The following is a 20048-nucleotide window of genomic DNA, read 5'->3' on the forward strand; positions in this document are numbered from 1 at the left end:
CTTTACTTTTGCATAATAATTTACACCTAAAAAATGATATAACTGTTAAAAATAGGAATTTTCCACTTAAAAATAGGAATTCTTTGTAGTAACTACTAAGAATTTCTTGAAGCTTTAAAAGATAATTTGAATCATAGCTCTGATCACAAAACGTTGAATGTCTATGCAATGCATATTTTTCAAAAAAAGGGATTCTTTGGTATAGTTTTTGGTCAAAGGGAGAGGATATATCGTTACTCAAAAGAACAACTAAATTTCCAGTCTTTAAACAATAAAATAAGGCCAGCAAAAGAGACCCTTTAACATTTTCTCATTTGTTCATTCTCATTCAAAACCCCTTCCTTTTTCTTTGAAGAATTTCCACAAGAGAAGAAAGATTGGTTGTTGTTTGTGGCAAGCCCTTGGTGGGTGCTTCCTCTGGTGCATTAATTTACTCCCTTTAAGTTTTGGAGGGCATGAAGGTGGGCAAGGGGACTCATTACCTTCATGATTCACATGTCATGATAAAAAGAGTTAGGTCCAAATTCAATTTTCCATTTAAAATATTGACCAGTGATGTGACTATTGGCCATTTGCATTCAGGACCCTCCCAAAGATTTCAAGTTGCTCAAGTAAGTGTCTCTTTCAGTTAATAGGGTTACATTTCCAGGGGAAAAGACCAAGTGCTCTTCACCAATTTCTTAAATAGCAGTATTAGAATCCTTGAACTTTTCTTCTTAAACAATAAAGTCCATCCAATTAGTTTTATGCAAAATTTCTCATTTTAGAATACATTAAAAAGTATTGCTTTAATTTTTAAGATTTTTTTTTTCCCCTATAACTGTGTCTGCTTCATCTCCTTGAGAAGAAAGCCTCAATATCTTACACTTGAAAATGATGGCACTGCAATTAGTAACAAATTGCTTTTTTCTCATGAATGCATCTGGCATGAAAATGGCAAGTTGACTTCAAATGTCTTCATTCCATACAATGCCACCAGCCACAGGTCAAATTTATAATATATATTTTTTCTTATCAAGAGCCATTTCAAAGGCCATTTCTAGATTTTGACCACAATGGATTTCTTTGATGACCATGCACTGGAGTCAAAATGCTTACCAACTATCTGAATTGGCTTATGGTCTTGTATGCCTCAATAAACATAACCTAAAATCCTATGCAAGTTATAACCATGTTAAGGTTTGGTGGGAATTGAATTACAAGAGAATTTCAATATTACAGAACAATGTTGTTTCATTATACTCCATTTAGATTTATTGCATGTGTTGAACACATAGATGAACTTCAGGAGAAAGAAAACAGAATATGGTATCGCTCTATTTTGGAATCAAATCAAATTTAAGTAAATCAAAAGAATAATACATTGCAAAATGGCAGATGAAACTCTTACAGTCATTAAATATAATACACACTAAGTGGGACAATAAGGTTTTGACATGGACCCTAACCTGTTTATGAACACATACAAGCCTGTAAAAGAGAACAGGATTATTCTTGCCTATCTGCTATCACTACCTTCTATGAGGATTTTGCAACCACTTTTGAGATCCTTCAAAGAAATCCAAAAGGTAGTTTTCTAAATCATCAGCACTGTACTTAATGATTTTGTCACTTATGTGACTGTTATGCCTTCCAACAAAAGTTCTATAAGCTTGGATTACTTTGAGTGATATAGAAATCCGTAAATCTTCGCGAAGCTGAATATCTGGGATAAGCCAAGCTGTCTGGATCCTGTAAACATCCTCAAAACCAAGGTAGAAGCTTCGTAGCCTCTCTTTAAGAAGACTTTTTGAGACCGAATTTGTACCGGGAACAAGAATCCCTTCATCCTTTAGTAAGAGAAGAATAGAACTCCAACTAGCCCTCTCATATTTCATTGCATGCTGCTGAAACTTCCAATTGCGCTTTCGAATCCATTCATCTCCAAACACCAGCCTGAGTTCAGACCCCTTGACCTTTTCAGCCATATAATGCAGGTTGTTCATCAAGAACAAGTGCTGCAAGGAGACTTCTTTGTATAACTTAGACTTCTCCTCAAGGTTGCTTTCCAAGATAGATGCGAGTGATCGGAATCGAAGGGCCATTGAGGAAACTCTACGTGGAGACCCCTGACTTTTGCTATCTTCTTCTGTACCAGGGCTCATGTCAGGTGACAGCGAAATGGATTCTTCCTCTTCCTGGTCCTTAAGAAGTAGATTGAGTATGTCACTGTAGTCTGTAAGGGTTCTGAGATAATTCATAACATATTTGGTTAAAGGATGTATGCCACCACCAACAAAAGGGGTTGATGATGCATTTGTTGCAATGGCATTTTCAAATTCAAAAAATGTTGCCCTCACACAATCGCCCAGTCTCTTCAGAACTTCATGACATTCAATTTTAACCGAGGAACCAACCTCATCTGTATACAAAGCATCAATGTCTGGCATAAGGTCTTGCAGAACCTCGTACATGTCAAGAACACGGAACAGTTTCTCAGGTTGGTGAGGGCCAATGGACATGGCTTCACCGAAATTCAGAAGTTGCAATATGGAAGCCTTAGATGCATCAACAAAACAAGATAGACTGACAGGCTCACCCTCCCCAAAAATCTGGTCACTGAGCCACCTCTCACTTGCAAGATACACCCTAACAAAGATTTTGACAGCCCAAATCCATCTTTTGATTTTGGAATTCAGAGTACCCCATTCCATTTTCAGGACGTCCTCGATGCTGAGCCTTTCCATTTCAAGAATGAAGAGGCACTCATCTAGGGCATCCCTCCGGACAATGATATAAGCATTGGAACATTCCTGGCAATAATTTGAAGCAAAAAGTAAGTTTGCAATACACCTGAGATCCGGGATCACGGCTGGATGAACCAAATCAATGATATGCTCCTCAGACGCTCTGCTGACACTATCTCTTTGAAGTGATTCCTCAACTGATTCATCACCTATAGAGATTATGGAGTTCTCATCAACAACATCTTCCTCACTGGAACGAAAAGAGACATATTCAGGCTCAAAAGGTTGCCTGTTCTGGATAAGCAAGTTACTGAATTCTTCTTCAAGGCGTGCCATAGCAGTTTGAAGAACACTATAAGCCCTCTGCAGAAACTCGTACTCTTGATCCTCTTTCCTCAAATGCAAACTTTCCAACTTCTCAATCAACCTGCGGGCCTCGTTAGCAGCATTCAGATACTCAGATGCTTCTTCAGTTCCCAAATCCCAAATCATGGACTGATCCTCCTCCCATCTCATAATTTTCTCCTGAATCACATTAAGTCTTTCTTCAATAGCATTAAGACCCTCATCATCATCATCCTCCTCCTCCTCATCATCATCATCAGCACCACCATCATGATCATCGCGGCCCTGCCCTCCTTGGCCTTGTTTACCCTCCTCCTTCTCACTAGGTACGGACATGGAAGACAATCTGGTCCCAAGATCTGCCAGAATTTTCTTGGCATCACTGGTAAGGGTCTTATTCGGCCCTAGTGCCTTCACAATATGCCTTACTGCAGCAATCAAGTTCTCCTCTCTTTCTAGCTCTCCAATCACAGACTCAGACTCCTCTACAGCCATTGAAAAACCCCACTTCAACAAACAACAATCACCAAAACCACTTCCAACCTTTTTGAATCCCAAAATCAAGCTCAACACTTCCTCCTCCACAATCCTCCAATTCACCCACTTCAACAATTTATCACCAACCAAATTCAACACCAAAAGTTCAGGTGGCTAAGATGAAAATCCTCCTTCTGCCTGCAGGAACCCCCAAAACAAAATTAACTGTTATCATAGATACAAAACAAAACCCATAACAAAACCAGCAAAATAAAGATATTGCAACCCCCAGATGAACCGGGAAGAATAACAACAGGATAATTTATAAAACAAGAAAATGGAACACATAAAAAACTTACCTTTACTTCCGTCCTGGATATCAGGAACACCCAACAAAAATCTGAGTGAAGGAGAAGCAGGAGAATTGAACGGTTAGCAAGATCTGGAAGGACAGAAGAAGTATCAAAAGCACTGAACGCTCTGTTTTGACTTTTATGAAGGCAGACACAGTTGTGTTAATAAGGAGAAAGCGAAGGAGAAGGAAGAGCTCTTTTAGGAGCTTTAAAAAGATAAAATAAATATAATAATAATAGTAATGACAATGATAATATGAAAAATATTGGCGTGGCTGCGATTTCTATGACCAATCTCAAATTCGTTTTCTTTCTACTGCTTCTTACTACCAATTACGATCTATCCTTAAAGTATTGAAATTTTTCGTACTGGTCCTTCTTCTGGTTGGTTTGTACGACTCTCACCATTTCTTTTAAATTAATTTTCTTTTCTTAATTATTTGAGCACTCTTAATTCTTTTATATGGTATGGATTTTGACATATAATGAAAAGCTCAGATGTATAAATATTTTTTTAATTCATCGAAATACCTTTTGAAAAAGACAAAATTACACGGAACTATAAAACAATAAAACAGACAATAACAACAATTGATGTCAGAACAGATATACTTTGGAAAAGCGTATATGATTGTGTTCTATTGTGTATACAAAGTGATTTTTAAAATACATGGCAATTAGTAAACTTATTTTTAAAATAAGCAAATAAATAAAAAGTGATATTCTCATCATGAAATATTATTATGATCAGACACCTTCTTTTCATTAAAAAAACTAGTTATAAATTCAATAAAGAAACTGTTAAAAGAATATCTTTTTAAATCAATAAATACATATTTGGAGGAACTATTTTAGAACTTATCTCTTTGTTATGTCATAAACTTTGTTCACATGATGTATCTAAATCAATTGAATAGGTTAATGCAAGAGTTTCTTCTACTACTGTTGTGCTTTTGACTTGTTGGACCCTTGTCTTTTTCCTTTTTCTGCTGCCAACTTTGTTTACTGTATACTTTTTATTAGATTTGGACAACTTTCTTAATAATACGAAAAAAACTGTGTATTTTTGTGATTAGATTCAAGCAGTTACGTGTGTATCTATACTCACACGTACACATTCATGTCTCCTGATAGTGTTTCTTAATAATAATAGTGTTACATAGATGTGATGGTGAATAATTTGGACGGCAGAAAAATGATTAAGAATAGACAGACAATAAAGAAGAGGCATTATTATTTTACTTTGATATATAAAGTGTAAACAGTGACTGAATCATGACAAAATTAGTTAACATCTGGGCTCCATTGCTGCTTTTTCAGGTTCTTTCACGATAATTTCCTTCTCTACTGTTCTCTAAATGACAGAGAAAATAAGCAGAAAATGGCCTTTGATTCACACCAAAAGTAGAAAGAAAGAGGTTTGGTCAATGTGGTTTTCATAAAGTCCTACAATTACAGCAAAGATGCACATTTGTGGTGTTGTTGGAGAGCATTAACACTTCCTTTGATTCCACACTTCAATTTGTAACAGCAAATATAGAAATGAGAGAATTAGAGATCATCACTGTTAACTTTCTTCATTTTATTCAACTCATTTATGAACAAAGTTATATCTCATCACATATGGATTACAAAATACATACAGAGAGCATATATTATGCTAAATATTTATACACATAACACATTTTTTTAGGTCATAACTCACTTTCTGGAAATTCAATTCTAAATTATGATTGGAAAGAAACTTATTGAAAAATAGATTTTTTATTTTTTTTTTCATCTAAAAAGAAGGGGAAGAGATTTTTGAATGCAAATTACAAAAAATAATACAATTCAAAATTCAATTTTTGATATTGAAAAAAAAAATGTTATTTATGTAAATATTTGATATAATATGCTATTTGGATAAATTTTAAATCAAAATATACTATTTGGGCCAAAAATCTTGAATTGTAACCACGGTAAGGATTCAATTTATGTTGCTAAAATAATAAAGAATTGTATACTTAATTCTGAAATATTATAACATTAATCACAATAATAATAATACATTTTTTTATATTATCAGTTTCGATAGTTTGAATAAGTATTACCTTAAACCCTTGAAATGCAAGCAGATTGTCAGCGTTAGAGAATTCTTGTAACAAGTATCTAATCATGTTTTAACTATCAACTATGATTAATTGACTAATATTTTCTTCTATTAAATACGTGTTTGTTTTGCAATGGTTTCTACATAATTATTCTAATTTGACATTACTTTTTCTTAATACACATGCTTATTAGATGTAATTTTCAAACACTCAAAAGATCCTACACAAACAGACGAATTTAGAAACTGAAAAAAACATGATGTAATTAGTGACAACATACAAAGAATGATGATTAAACGATACGTGAATAAGTGTTAGAAGCAGCTTCTAGACCCTTTACACAATTTCTATACAATAGAATTCGAAAGTTGACCCGACATCCATGGTAAACATTTTACATTATTATATATCTTTTATATAGTCAATAAAAAATGTGGCAATTGTCTCCAACATTAGGTACCTTAATTTTGCAGAAATACGAAAATGATGCAACGAATGAAGGAAAGTCTCCCTTGTGTCAAACATGGTATGCCATAACATATTGTTCAATTATCTAATACCAATTGTAGGACCATATTAATGTGCTTTAGATATCAAAAATCATGATGACACGATAAGATATCTACTTTTTTTTTTAATAAAAGCATTTTTATTTCTCTAACAACTGTCTTTTAACATTTTCCTTGACCTTAATATATGCAAACCAGACATGCCCTGTTTTTAAGTTACTTAAGCCTTTGTTTTGATACAAATTAGATATATGTTTTGAAGAAATTTTCTGTTAAAAATATAAAAAAAATACAAATTTCAGTTAATTTGTTGAAAACGAAAAATGTGACATTTGTTCAGAAGGATAACAAGACAATAGAAATTAGCATCTCTGGCTTTTACACTTGTTTCTCTCTCTTTTCTTTTTCTTTTTTAGCTTTGTCATTCTTTTCTTTTTGTGACCTCAAGAACATTTTATTTTTGTTGTTTTAGGACTTGGGAAGAGGCTTTCCTGCAAGGAATGATGTGAATAACTGAAGGGCTGCTCTTGGCTTGAATAGAGGCACTTCATGCCCTGCTCCTCTCACTGTTGCAAATGTTAATCCTTCGTACACCTCTGTCCACCCTCCAACCTTCACATAAACATCACAAAATTTCCCTTTGTAAAACTCAACTATGTCAATTCAATTTTTCATTTTCATAGCACCCTTTTATGTGCATTTAAATGTGAATATATCAAAGTATCCACATGTGAATGAAAAGTTGCAGTGAACATGATAATTTGAAAACTCTGTTTACAGTGTATATAGTAGTAGCTGTTGCCTCAACAGTTTTGGGCCAAATTGTAGGTTTGCTCAACAATGGAGGATGAAACTAAGTAGGGGCTAGAAGCTGTAGGTAAATGCTGGTAAAGGAACATTTTAAAATAATGATTGAAGGTAGGACAGTAGGACCTTCACATTTTAAAGTTAACCGTTTGGCATCAGGTGAAGGTTGATTTTTGAAATAATACACACCAGAAATGTTTAATTAACTACCCTAGGATTCAAGACCATTAATTAATACACTTGACTATTCCTTTGTCATAATTAAGCTTCATTATCCACTCTAATAAAATTTATTTTTCATGTGTAGCTTGATAGCTAATAGCAGCAAAACAGTGCAAGATATATGGCAATAACTGCTAAGTAGTAATTACTCACAGATGTGTATGGGAGAGGAAGAACAATTTCAAACCCACTTACCTGATTTTTGACATACCAAGGATACCATGGTATTTTAGTTGACAACTTAAGCTGTGCAAGGGCATATCTTGTTGCTGTGACAGGCACCACTGAGTCTACGTCCCCACTGTTTTAGCAAAAAGTGTCAAACATAATTGATATGCATCTAACCATTAATCTTTGACTTGAATCCTTTCTTGATCCTGTTCTCTAGTCAAAACTTCAAAATTAATGTTTCAATCTGATAACTTATTTTAACTTTTAATATAGACTTTTGTTCAATAGAAGTGAAACTCCGATTCTAAGATAAAAAAAGATATACTTGAACTATATGCATTTCAAACTAGATGGTGCAGCACAAGAGAGTCTTAAGGGTGCACGCACAGGAGAGCTATATATATATATATATATATATATATATATATATATATATATATATATATATGCATTCAAAAACTAACCTGAACACCCAAACTCTTATTCCGTGAGCTATCAACTCTCTGTAAATGGGAAGAACAGATACATCTGTATCATTCCAGTTCCGATTCAAAACCTCACTGCACCAAATAAAAACAAACATAATCATCAACAAACCCTTTATTATACATATATAATTCTGATAGCTTAAACTTCAGTCAAAACAATGGAATTCCACCCTTCATAAAGTCTACAGCACAAACTTACCTGCAAGCAGTCCACTTATATGGGATTCTAGTTGTGTTAGCGTGGAGGGCTTTCTGAACATCAGGCCTGTTGTAGTAAATCTCTGCATACTTTTCTGTACATGGATCATAGCCAGACCAATGCCTTAAAGCCTGTGAATAAATAAATTTTCTATAAGCTCGTACGAACAAGATTATATGTCATATACACAGAAAGAGACAACATCATACAATAAATTCAATGTCAAATATTTAACCTTACACAAATATTCAAAATTATTAATTAACTCTTATCTTGTATAAAACTGCCAATGTTTTCATACTTATTCTTTTATCTTGTATAAAGCTCGTATGAACAACTTGATTGTATACTTTCATCATGAAATTTCTTTTGGGGTCAGTTAAGAGATTAAAGACTAATTCTATCAGTGCATAAAACTCATTTAAGATAATGACATCTTTATCTGCTCTTCACACATACACAGAATTATGAAGAAAATTAAATTATGCATAAAACTCATTTAAAGATGTGATGTGACTACACAGAATTATGAAGAAAATGATTACAGTGGGGGGAGATAGTAGTAGTGAAAATTAAATTGATACCTTATGGGGTCGGTGAGGTAAGCGCATGGTGTGGCGGGTGGGAGAGGTACTACCATCAGAGTTGTTGCATGGAGGAGCATAGATGTTGTACTGATCAATGTTACCGAATTCTTGATCCATGGCATAGCTATACACTGACTCACACTCATCAGATTCCTTCTGCCGGTGAAAATCACATGTACTCATCAATTGCCGGTAAGTCTGGTCCGAGATCATAGCATGGCTCCACCAATATGTCACTGTCCCCAAGTTATCATAGTAGTTGTCTGTCACTGCATTTCCCACCTGCATTACATTTTCATATATATCATTAACAATGCCTCATTCAATATACTAAATTTCATTTCACCTCACTAACCATTATGCCTTTCAGATTGATGGGGTGCTTGCTTTTTGCGTTATAGTTAATTATTTCCTTAGCTAATTGAGGAACATAATGGCCTGCATAGCTCTCTCCAGTGATATAAAGTTCCCGGTGTTTGTAACGGGGGAAGCGTTCCAGCCATTGGAGAACAAATTCCAGAGAGTCTTGAGCTGAAAAGTGATATATAGAATTCAACATACACAAAAGGATATATAGAATTCATTAGTCATTGATTAGAAAAATGATTAATCACTATATTTATGAAGAGACGTTTAAGAGGAGAAACAAAGAAAATGAGTTGGTAGATATCATCATAACTTGGTATGAAAAGTAGAAAAGCTGAACTCTAGTCTCTAGGTGTTGTTTTCAGCTGAATCACGTTTTGGAAGTTTCAACTACGATGATGAGAAATTTTTGTACTGGAGCGAGTGCTGCAAGTACAATGGCTATGTTGATGAGGTACGTGGTTGCTCAATACATAAATTATTATGTGATAAACGTGGTCCACCAAAATTGGTCCATCATTATCAACTGGCAATTATGTTTGGGGACACACTTATCAACTCACAATAATAATAATAATAATAATAATAATAATAATAACAAATAATAATAATAATGTTATAAGCAGTAATTAACATTTTATCACTATAGTTATGTGACATGTACATCTTTATTATTTTCCATGGCCTACCAAGAAAATCATCACTAGGTGGTGGAAATTAATGTGGATGGAGGGTTGTGGGACCTACCAGTGCGGTGGTCGCCGGTGTCAAGGAGGTCTGAGGAACGGTTGGTGTAGGAAAAGCCGACGCCGGCCGGAGCTTCCAAGAACAAGAGGTTGGCCACAGTGTTCCATGAAAACTTGTTAATGTATAGCCCAGAAGCTGTTTTGTTTATTCTAAACGGTCCAATCTCTTCAGATGCTCCGTATGCCACTGATGAACATCCTGGACCTAATATACAACAAATTTGCACACTACGTTAAAATATGGATGTGGGTATACTAATATTTCTTTTTCATTGATTATTTGACCATTATCTTTATCAATTATCATGTCTAAGAAAATTATGATAGAGTAATAATAATATAGAAAAAAATCTCTTCACAATTCTCTTTCAACACTTTTAGATATTTAAGATTTTTACAGATATACATTTTGACCAAATTACCCTTATTTATTGTTTTACAGTTGTTTATATTATTTCCAACTACTTCATTTACACTCAATTTTCTATACCATTGGCGCTACAAAATAGCATAGATGAGTATCTTCTAAAAGTTAAATTCACTAATGTACATAAATAACCTTAACTACTCAATTATATGAAGGCATGGTTGAAAAATATTGTTAAATGTTTGGAATTAAAACATATAGTAAATGTCTTAAAGAATATAAGATGCATCTAAAATTACTATAAGATGTAAAAAGAAGTGGAGATTGTAAGTTGTAGTGGTTAAGAAAGTAAAAGAAAAGGTTGATATTAGAAAGTTTGCTTGTAAAGATGTTAGTTAATGAAGAAAAGAAGAGTGAGAAAGGATTTAATGAGATTAAGTAAAGATGAATTATATGGTTGGGAGAGAAAGGTGTAGGCAATGTGCTAAACATAGGGTTGCATTGATGGTGTGGCAATGGCAGCTGACAAGTTGCATAACAGAACCTTAAATAATGGCTCTGAGCCTATTTAATCATTAATGAGTCTGGTTTTTAGTTGCTTTCAAGCATTAAGTGCCATGCGTGTGTAAGTGTGCGTCTGTGTATGTATCTGTGAATCATACACAGAAAAAAGAAATAGAGAGAGAAAAATAGAGTGCAGAACTTCACTGTGTGTACCATTCATCGTTAGTTAGGTCATCATTCCAAGCTATCCATTGCCATTTGCCAACCCACTCATGTGGGCTCTACCTACACTTTCTTTTGTTTCTTTCACGGTACAGAAATTCAATGCATTTCGTTTTTTAAATTTTCATTTTCTCCCTCCACAAATGCAATAAAAAGCAGGTTTAATTAAAGAAGCCATTTTACAAAGTAAAAAGAATAAATGTTTTCATTGAATTTCAAGTCAAACTTATAAGCTTACCCATAACCGGTATTTAAGGAAAACAAGTAAAACTTCTCATTAATTAATGATGCACAGAAAAATATTTAAAGGGTTCAAAAAAATATACTAGTATTTGTACATTTCGTTGACTGGTATGTCGGTAGCAAAATAGTATTAGCTGTATTTTTGAACCCTTTGATGGCATTACTGAAACCAAAAGATTAAAAATACCAAATCAGGAAAACAAAACCAAAACCATTCTCTAATCAAGAGGCGATATAACAGTGACTTTAGACCGTTAAAAAAACATAAAATTTGCATGCAATTGTTCTTCCTTAATCAAAACGTTAAAGTGACTTGTGATGTGTAATTATTTGAGATCATCAGAATCATTTGAGATCATAGTGGTTGAAGATGATTATGCAGTGGTTTTCAATGTAAGAAAGAGAAGAGGTTTTGAATGGTTGGAAGATGTAACTTCTAACCTCCATTGAGCCAAATGACCAAAGGTTTGCTGAGAGGATTTTGTGCAGCTTCAGTGAGCCAGTAAAAGAGAGCTCTACCAGCAACCTTGTTGACAGTAACATAGCCAGAAAATTGCTGAAATGACACCTTAGGCTGGCCAGGGAGTGCCAAAATCCTATCTTCTTCTTCTCCTGCTTTGTTAGCACAAGAGGCTCCAACCAAGATCATTACAACCCAAATGAAGACATGAGAAAAGATCTGTTTTTTCCCCATGGCTTGGTGTGGTGAGTGAAAATGAAGAAAAGGGTGTGAGGAAGAATGAGCAAAAGAGCAAAAGAGCAAAAGAGAAAGGAAAATGTGTATGAACTGGTGGTTGTGTATGAGAGTGAGAGTGAGAAGAGTTAGGAAAATGGTGGATTAAATAGGAGAGAGAGGGGAAGAGTGTCATGAGTGTCATAAACACTTTTGGCACTTTAGCTACATACCAGTTTTCGTTCAAAATACTATTTTGACCCTATTTTGTCTAGCTACTATACTAATTTTGGTTTATCTTATATCCAAAGAATGTCGATATAGAAACTGTAGAGGAAGAAAAATATGTGTAAAGGTGTCAGTTGTTACACCTAGTTCATGTTAGGTAGGACTTAGGAGTTTCATTTAAATCATTATATAGGATATATGGATCCACTGCCGTTGAAAAATGTTTAAACAAATAATTACAGAGACTGCATTTTCATCAAACACACAATTCATTCTTCCTTCATAATACTTTTTTATTACATTGTTTTATCTATCCATTCTATTTATCATTATTTTGTAAGAAAATCATCATAAATTTTGATGTCTAGTAACTTAAAATAAAATTTAACAAAGCAAATTGATAGAGCAGTTTATTACATCAGAACATTTATGTTATAATGCTGCATAATAATACTTTAGAATTTCTATTAAGTTTTTAAGGCAATAAATAAATCAAAACATAAAAAAAGAGAGAGTAAATGAATTAAACTTGTTAGATATAACAATGACAAGAAAACGAGAAATGTAATCAAACCATAATTATTTCATATAATCATGTTATTCTCTTTCAACTACAAGTTTTCATATACAGCATTTCAATTTAAAGCTATAATCAACAAACTGAATCTAAGAAAGGGGCCACCTTTTTGTTTTTTATTAAAAAAAGATTGTATTTTATGCATGAGATTGATGATTAGGAAAAGATTGGAAAGTGGGGTTGGTATTAAATGGCATAAAAATGAAGCTAGGGATGAATGATTTTGATGGGTTTGTTGAATGGTGTTTTGAAGAGCCATTGAAAGCGTCCCTTAGAACCTCCATTAATTAAGCACAATAACTTTGACTACATCTATCTATTACTATTCAATCTGGGCATTGTTTACAAAAGTTAGAAAATATCTATTTTGTCTTGTACAATACCCATAATTGAACAAATTATTGTGTTCTATCTTGACTTGTTGTGGTATGTATAGTTTATAATTAATTAGAGTTTCTTGGGCTAATGATTAATTATTGTCAACATTGTAGAAGAAGAAATTGGCACAGGCCAAAAAGATGAAGAAGAAGAAACATTTGTAAGATTTAAAAGAAAATGAGTGATAAGATTAAATGCTCTTGCACTGTTCTGCAAATTAACTATAGATGCTCAGATATCAGAGCTGATGTAAAAGAACGTGAATGTCATTTACATTTTCTGAATCGAAAAGTGACTTCTCATTTTACCAAATTCATTAAACATCCATTTGGGGGAAAACATTATAAAATAAGTGTGTGGATAAATTTCACCCTAGTACTTAAATACAAGAGAAAGAATCCAATTCAATGCAAGAATATGATGAACAAGTATCACATTAAATTTTCGTTAATTATGTTTTTAATATTTTTTTATTAGTAAGGTTTAATTAAGTTTAAGTTTCTATAGATTTAAATATTTTTATTATTTTTTTTGGATTAAAATGACCAATTTTTTTATATTTTTAATTGAGTTATTATATGTCACAATTAATTATTTTATTTTGGAGTCTTAAGCAAAAAAAAAAATCACAAATTTAGACAATAGAAAAAACAATAAGTTTTTGAAACTCTAATTATTTTTATCAAACTTCAAAGTTTCGTATCTTCATATAGTTAGTTTGATTTTTATTTTAATATTTAATTTACAAAATAAAATTATATTTCTTTTTATAAAAGTAATTTGGATTTTAGAAGCTAGTTTATCTAGTTGCTTAAATGCATTATCTTATCTATTACCTTGCTTATTTATCTGTCTTAAAAAAATGTAAAGTTTTATGATTAATATAATTAATATAAGATGATAAATAATTTTTATTATATTGATAAGAATGTGTTAGATAAAAAGGTTATTCTCTAATGACTTTTATGTCATTACCTGAATTGACTAAATGATTATAAAAAAAAAATGTTTGTCATTTTATATTAATAGTACAATATTATCATATATTAAGACGAAGAGACAAAATAAATTCAATTAATGAAAATGTAAAACAGAAAAAGCTTGACTAAAAAATACAAAAGGTTTGAATATGTTAGAAATATTCAAATTTAGAAAGGAATTGTAATTGATATGACTGAAATAAAAATAAAAATAAAAACAAATGTTTGAATAGAATTGATATGAATTTCATTTACTAAAAGAATATATGTCAGAGTATAAAAAGAATAATAATTAAAACATGTGAACAATAAAGTGTGTTGAACGTGTGCAGAGGTAATAAATAGGAATTTGTGTTAAAGAGGTAAAATAGTTGAGTAAATAGGAATTAGTTATGCGATCATGATATTTGAAATTTTTTTTTAACAACTTTTTTACAATATGCTATTATTTTATTGATTTATTTCTTTTTTACAATATGTTATTATTATGTTATTATTTTATTGATTTATTTGAATTCATATCTAAAAAGATACTTGATAATCACATATACATGGTTAAAAGTTACCAAGTCGTTAAAAATACTTTTTTTCATAATTACAATATGTGATAGTGCAAAAAAGTAAAAAGAATGTTAAAAAGTGATATGGTCCATATTGAATTAGTGGTTAAACTAGAAAAGAAGGTTAAATAAGTAGCAACAGATTTTCTATTTTGGTGAAAGTGAAGAATGATGGGCAAGGAACAGAAATTGTCCTTTTTATCTAATTAGAGGAGAGGCAAGAAAGATGAGAAAAAGAAGCATTATTATGAACAGTTCTCTTGACGTGCACGCCAATATTCAACAATTTCTCAAAATAGAATGCTCAGCCTGCCTCTATTAAATCTTAAAAACAAATCTATCACTCCATTCACACAATTACAACCTCGTATCAAAATTATAAACACTTGTTCGAACAAAAGATTCTTCCTTATTTTGCATTTCTTAACAGCTAAGTTAAACATATGTGTTCGATTCTTTGATTTCATTATCTGGAACAGATTTAAATCAAACCAGTCATGAACTTAATCGATCAAATAATGGTTGGTATAACAGATTTTATATTATCTTTAAACTTAAACATTAAATTTTGTAAGTTCTTTTTATATAATATATATATTTTGTTCATTTTACATTTTCGTTTAATGTAAGATTATTACAATACAAGAATTTTTGTAATTATCAAATTTTTATTCGATAATTCAAAATTTATTAAAGAATTTTAGAACTTTATTAATTTGTATTCTTAATAATTTATTGATAAAAGCAAATTATTGACAAGTTTTATCTATTAGTAATATATGATTTTATGATAATTTCACACCTGAATTTTTGTATATACTTTTTATTATTAGTTATTAAGCTATTTTGACATGATTATTTCTTTTTATGAAATTACATGGGTTTTTATGTATTATTTTTTAATAAGTTATTTCTCATTTTACATGTGCTTTTTATTAATGGTTGCATGTAAAAATTGGATGTTGAAATTACAAATATGCGGTGATTTTCTCCTTTTGGATTATTTGCTTTGTCAGTTATTTTATTGTTTTTCATTTTATTATATTTTCTTTTATTTTTGGTGATTTATTTATCATTAATATATTTAAATTTATTAAAATATTGACTCATGTAAAAAGCTAATTATTAATAAAAAGTTTTAGGAAATAAATTTTTCATTCTTTATATTATAATTTCATCTTAATAAAATTTGAGTTTCAAAACATTTTTTAAGGTTTAGAAATAATTAAGATTTTTACTCCAAAAGAATCATCAAATAAGAAACAAAAAATAATTAATATCTTATTGACTAATTTAATATTACTTTATAAACTAAAAATTATTAATATGTAAAATAGTCTTTATTTATATATTTAAAATATAAGAGAATTAATGTTTATTAGTGATGAATCTATTTTGGAAAGCAGTGGAATAGTCTGTTTCTTCATAACTGTTTTTAAGTTTCTTATTTGTTCTACAACATTCTGTAAACATTCTAACTTTTACTCATAAGCATTGCATATCATTCTTAAGAGTCAGATATTCAAAAACAATTCTGTGTTGATTGGGAGACAACTTAGGAATTACTTTAGCTCTATCTACTTTCTTGAATACTATTAGGCAATTCTGAAGTTGCCTTAAAAAGTAGTATTAATTTAATAGCTTCAACGACAGCTTATCAATTAGTCTTTAATTTAAAATTATAGACTAATTTATTATTAATAATAGTTAATAATTAAAATTTGATAATTAATTGTAAAGAGTAATTTATATTTTAATTAAAAAACTAATTATAGTTTTTATTTAGACTTATTTTATATATGAATGATTTTTAATTAGTATAATTAGTGAAGAATTATTTAGGTCTCCAAAATTAATTTTCTAATTAATAAATTTTTATTAAAAATTTAATTAAAAATATATAAATTTAAATTTTCATTAAATATAAAAAATAGAACAAGTTAATGTTACAATAATAGGAACATAATGGAAAAATTTATGTAGCTTTTATATAGGTAATTAAATTTGAGTATTTTGTTGTATTATATATGTAATTGAAAAAGAGGAAAAAGTGGAGAAAAGGGTGGATATAGTGATTGGAATTGGAACTTGAGCTTTGCATAGCATAGGGACATAGTTAGGTCATAATTAACCTCTTTCCTACCTAAATTCAAACCCATAATTAATGCTCTTTTCTCTCTTCATCCAATTCAATTTTCAAACTCCATTTTTTAATTCTCAACTCAAATTATTCATTCATCAACCCTTTTCTCACATCTTATCACAATCAAACTCATCATAACCTAATTATCATACATCTTATCACAACTCATTTCACCAATAAAAAACTACAATTCTTGCTATCTGTTGGAATTTTCTCACTAATCACAAACTCATTTTAACCTAATTCATTTTCTTTAGCACAAAACTAGACATTAAAATGATCGAAATTTAAGTTGTTGCTGAATTTCATTTGACATATTCTTGGACAAGTTTGCAGGTGTTCTCACTCAAAGTTTTCTGTGTTGTTCTTGCTTTATAAGTTTTCTTCCTCAATTTCATATCTTATTTCTTTCTCAGTGACCAAACTCTGAAACTAGTACTATCAAATGCTCAGATATCAATAAATGTACTACTAATGATGCTGCACACGTGTCCTTTCAACTGTCTCTCTTACCCACGCCAAGTATAAGATTCAACTACTGTTATTCCATATTTTTTATACTTTGAGCTGTAAAAAATCATCACACTGTCGGTCAATTTGGTCTAGCAAAAGTTTTGGTTTGATTAGATTTAAAAAAATTGTATATTTTTACGTGAATCGGATTTACTCTTATTCATTTAAATTTAGTTTATCTGAATTGAATTTGTACTAAATCAGATTCACTTACCAATTTATCTATCCAATTTTGTTTGAAAAAATTATTTAAATATTTTACTTTCAAAATTAATTAACATTTATCTCGAAAATAAAATTTATTTAAATTTAAAAGTGTAAATTTTTTTTATTTGAAAAAATTATAATTAAGTGAATTAACTGTTTATTTACAAACTCGTAAAAGATTAGATTAAATTTAAATTAGAATAAATTAAATTAGATTGATTCATTGAACAATCATTTCATAATAAATCACATCAAATAATCTATTTTAACAACACTATTGCAAGACCCTTTAAACATTCTTAAATTAATACTTTAAGCTATAAACAATTAAATATAGAAACTAAAAGAAAACTGCAATAGTAAAAGCATTAAAACCGTATCTTAATTGTAGTAGGTGTTGAGTATTTATGAGTTTCTGAGTGATTATGTGCTCCTTGAAATTCTAACTATTTTTTTTTTTTTTGTGTGTGTTGACTATTGATGTTGAAATCACTGCATAAGAGCAGAAAAAGTAAAAGAAGCAAATATAAGCGCGTTTGTTGAAGCTTTGTCTGAACGTAGCACGCACATGCAAGGTCACAGAAAGCTTTTGCAGGTGAGATTAACATGACATGCATGAATCCCAAGCACGACAGACAGAACACCATTTTTTTCTACGTTCTCCTCATCGTTCATTCGCCATTGGAAAGCTATTTTGTCATTACAAAAGAAAATAAAAAACAATGATGAATAATAATAGTAACTTGTCTCAATCACCTCATCAAACACATAACGGTAGAGAAAGGTTTGAATGGTTTTTATAAGATGGTAGACTTTCATTGATTAGATGCAAAATGCATGTTTAAGTTTTAGCTTGATCAAAGAAAACAGTTTGAAAATACCTTAATATTTTTCTTTTGAAAATTAAACAGTTTGAATATCCGTTAAAAAGATTAATTAGAAGGAAAGTTATCTTTCTACAACTAAGCTTTTTTTGCAAGTAACTATATATATGATAACCTCATTTTAATTATAAAATATTAGCAAGCATTTCAATAAAAAGAAATTATATGTAAAATTTAAATTATTTGTAGAGTGGTTCTGTCAAATAACTTGGTTATCATAGCTCTAATTATAACTATGAATACATGTTGGTCCAAAATACATATATAATAATTTCTAAGAGGACCATTTGTTTTACTGTTCAAAATTGTCAAAGATATGAATGATGTCGTCGGCTATAACAAACTATAGTTAATGCAACCACATACTCTTATTTTGAATATTTAGTTGTGTATTTATTATATATATATATATAAACAATTTTAATGATAATATAAATATTTTAGAATCAAGTAATTTTAATCTACTTTTATCATATTATAATAATAAAAGTCATATGCACTCGTTTATATATTGAAAATTTATTTTATTATTAGAATTTCTATCATATTTTATGTTGAGACATGAATATCTTGAAAGTATAATTAAATATTAATAGTGATTCAATAATGGATGAATTTTATTAGAATAAATTTTAAATGACTATGATATTGTATTAAAAAGCAAATTTTAAATATATATGAATAAAAGAATAGTAGTTTTGAAATGTGTTTGGTATATGGAGAAGCATCGAACTAGATTGTGATACATTAATGGAGTAGATAATGATGTTGGGCGATATAATAGTAATTCGTACAGAAAGTATAGAGAAGAGTCGAAAGTGTGGAAGCGAGGACGGGACAAACAGTCCACACACTCACTCACACTCCATTAACCTACGAAATTAAAGTTATTGAATTTGAGTTGGAGGTGGTAGTGGTGACAGACATGGCTGTTTGGTCAATTTTAAGGTAGCAAAAGACTTTGATTCTTTGGGGCTAAACAATTATACATATATATGAATATTTTGGATAGCATGTGAAGAGACTTTGAGTGCATGTGGTTAGGGAAGAACATATTGCAATACAACAGTGGAAAGTGTGGAGTGATTTTGGTGCAATGCAGTGAAGTCGAAGACAAACATGGGGCCTCTTCCCTGCAACATTACTGTTGTTGCAATAGTTAGGTGAACAAAAAACACTTTTTTCTTGGACGATGATATTTTGACAGCATTTTTTGATAACGAAATATTGTCATCATTTTATTGGTCTATTTGAATTTATGTTTAAAAAATATTTAAAACGGATCAATTATAAGTTATCTCGTATACATTCTAAAAAAATTGTTAAAAAAAGCGTTCTTAAATTATTTTTTTTTCTTTTTTTCTTTCTCTACTTCTATACTTCTATTCTTCTATTCACACACAAAAACACTTTTTGTTTATAATTTTTAGAGGCTGTTTCATAAATTATATCCCTTGATTAACTTAAAAAGACACCTATT

At 30.6% G+C, this 20048-nt stretch overlaps 2 protein-coding genes across 2 annotated transcripts; both read right to left on the reverse strand.

Annotated features, from left to right (window-relative positions):
• Positions 1-1319: 1319 nt before the first annotated feature.
• On the reverse strand, positions 1320-4218 carry LOC106759480 (exocyst complex component EXO70E2). The gene is made up of 2 exons (XM_014642666.2): positions 3908-4218; positions 1320-3746 (listed from the first exon to the last, which is right to left on the reverse strand). The coding sequence occupies exon 2, from the start codon at positions 3564-3566 to the stop codon at positions 1512-1514; it is 2055 nt and encodes a 684-aa protein (XP_014498152.1). The 5' UTR covers positions 3567-3746; positions 3908-4218; the 3' UTR covers positions 1320-1511.
• Positions 4219-6791: 2573 nt separating this feature from the next.
• On the reverse strand, positions 6792-12265 carry LOC106759607 (serine carboxypeptidase-like 25). The gene is made up of 8 exons (XM_014642860.2): positions 11867-12265; positions 10091-10294; positions 9333-9508; positions 8975-9259; positions 8391-8521; positions 8168-8263; positions 7728-7833; positions 6792-7115 (listed from the first exon to the last, which is right to left on the reverse strand). Exons 1-8 carry the CDS (start codon positions 12117-12119, stop codon positions 6972-6974), a joined length of 1395 nt encoding a protein of 464 aa, XP_014498346.1. The 5' UTR covers positions 12120-12265; the 3' UTR covers positions 6792-6971.
• Between the last annotated feature and the right edge of the window lie 7783 nt (positions 12266-20048).

The sequence above is a fragment of the Vigna radiata genome, chromosome 4, assembly GCF_000741045.1.
Source record: "Vigna radiata var. radiata cultivar VC1973A chromosome 4, Vradiata_ver6, whole genome shotgun sequence".
Lineage (NCBI taxonomy): Eukaryota > Viridiplantae > Streptophyta > Magnoliopsida > Fabales > Fabaceae > Vigna > Vigna radiata.

What these genes read in the sequence shown, in the direction of transcription:
- LOC106759607 (XM_014642860.2), bottom strand. Translation starts at nt 12,119, where the DNA reads ATGGGGAAAAAACAGATCTTTTCTCATGTCTTCATTTGGGTTGTAATG. An exon ending in TATAAGTGGACTGCTTGCAG is followed by an intron (nt 8,264 to 8,390) that starts GTAAGTTTGTGC and finishes TATTTGGTGCAG; the next exon opens with TGAGGTTTTGAATCGGAACT. An exon ending in CTTGGTATGTCAAAAATCAG is followed by an intron (nt 7,116 to 7,727) that starts GTAAGTGGGTTT and finishes GTTTATGTGAAG; the next exon opens with GTTGGAGGGTGGACAGAGGT.
- LOC106759480 (XM_014642666.2), bottom strand. Translation starts at nt 3,566, where the DNA reads ATGGCTGTAGAGGAGTCTGAGTCTGTGATTGGAGAGCTAGAAAGAGAG.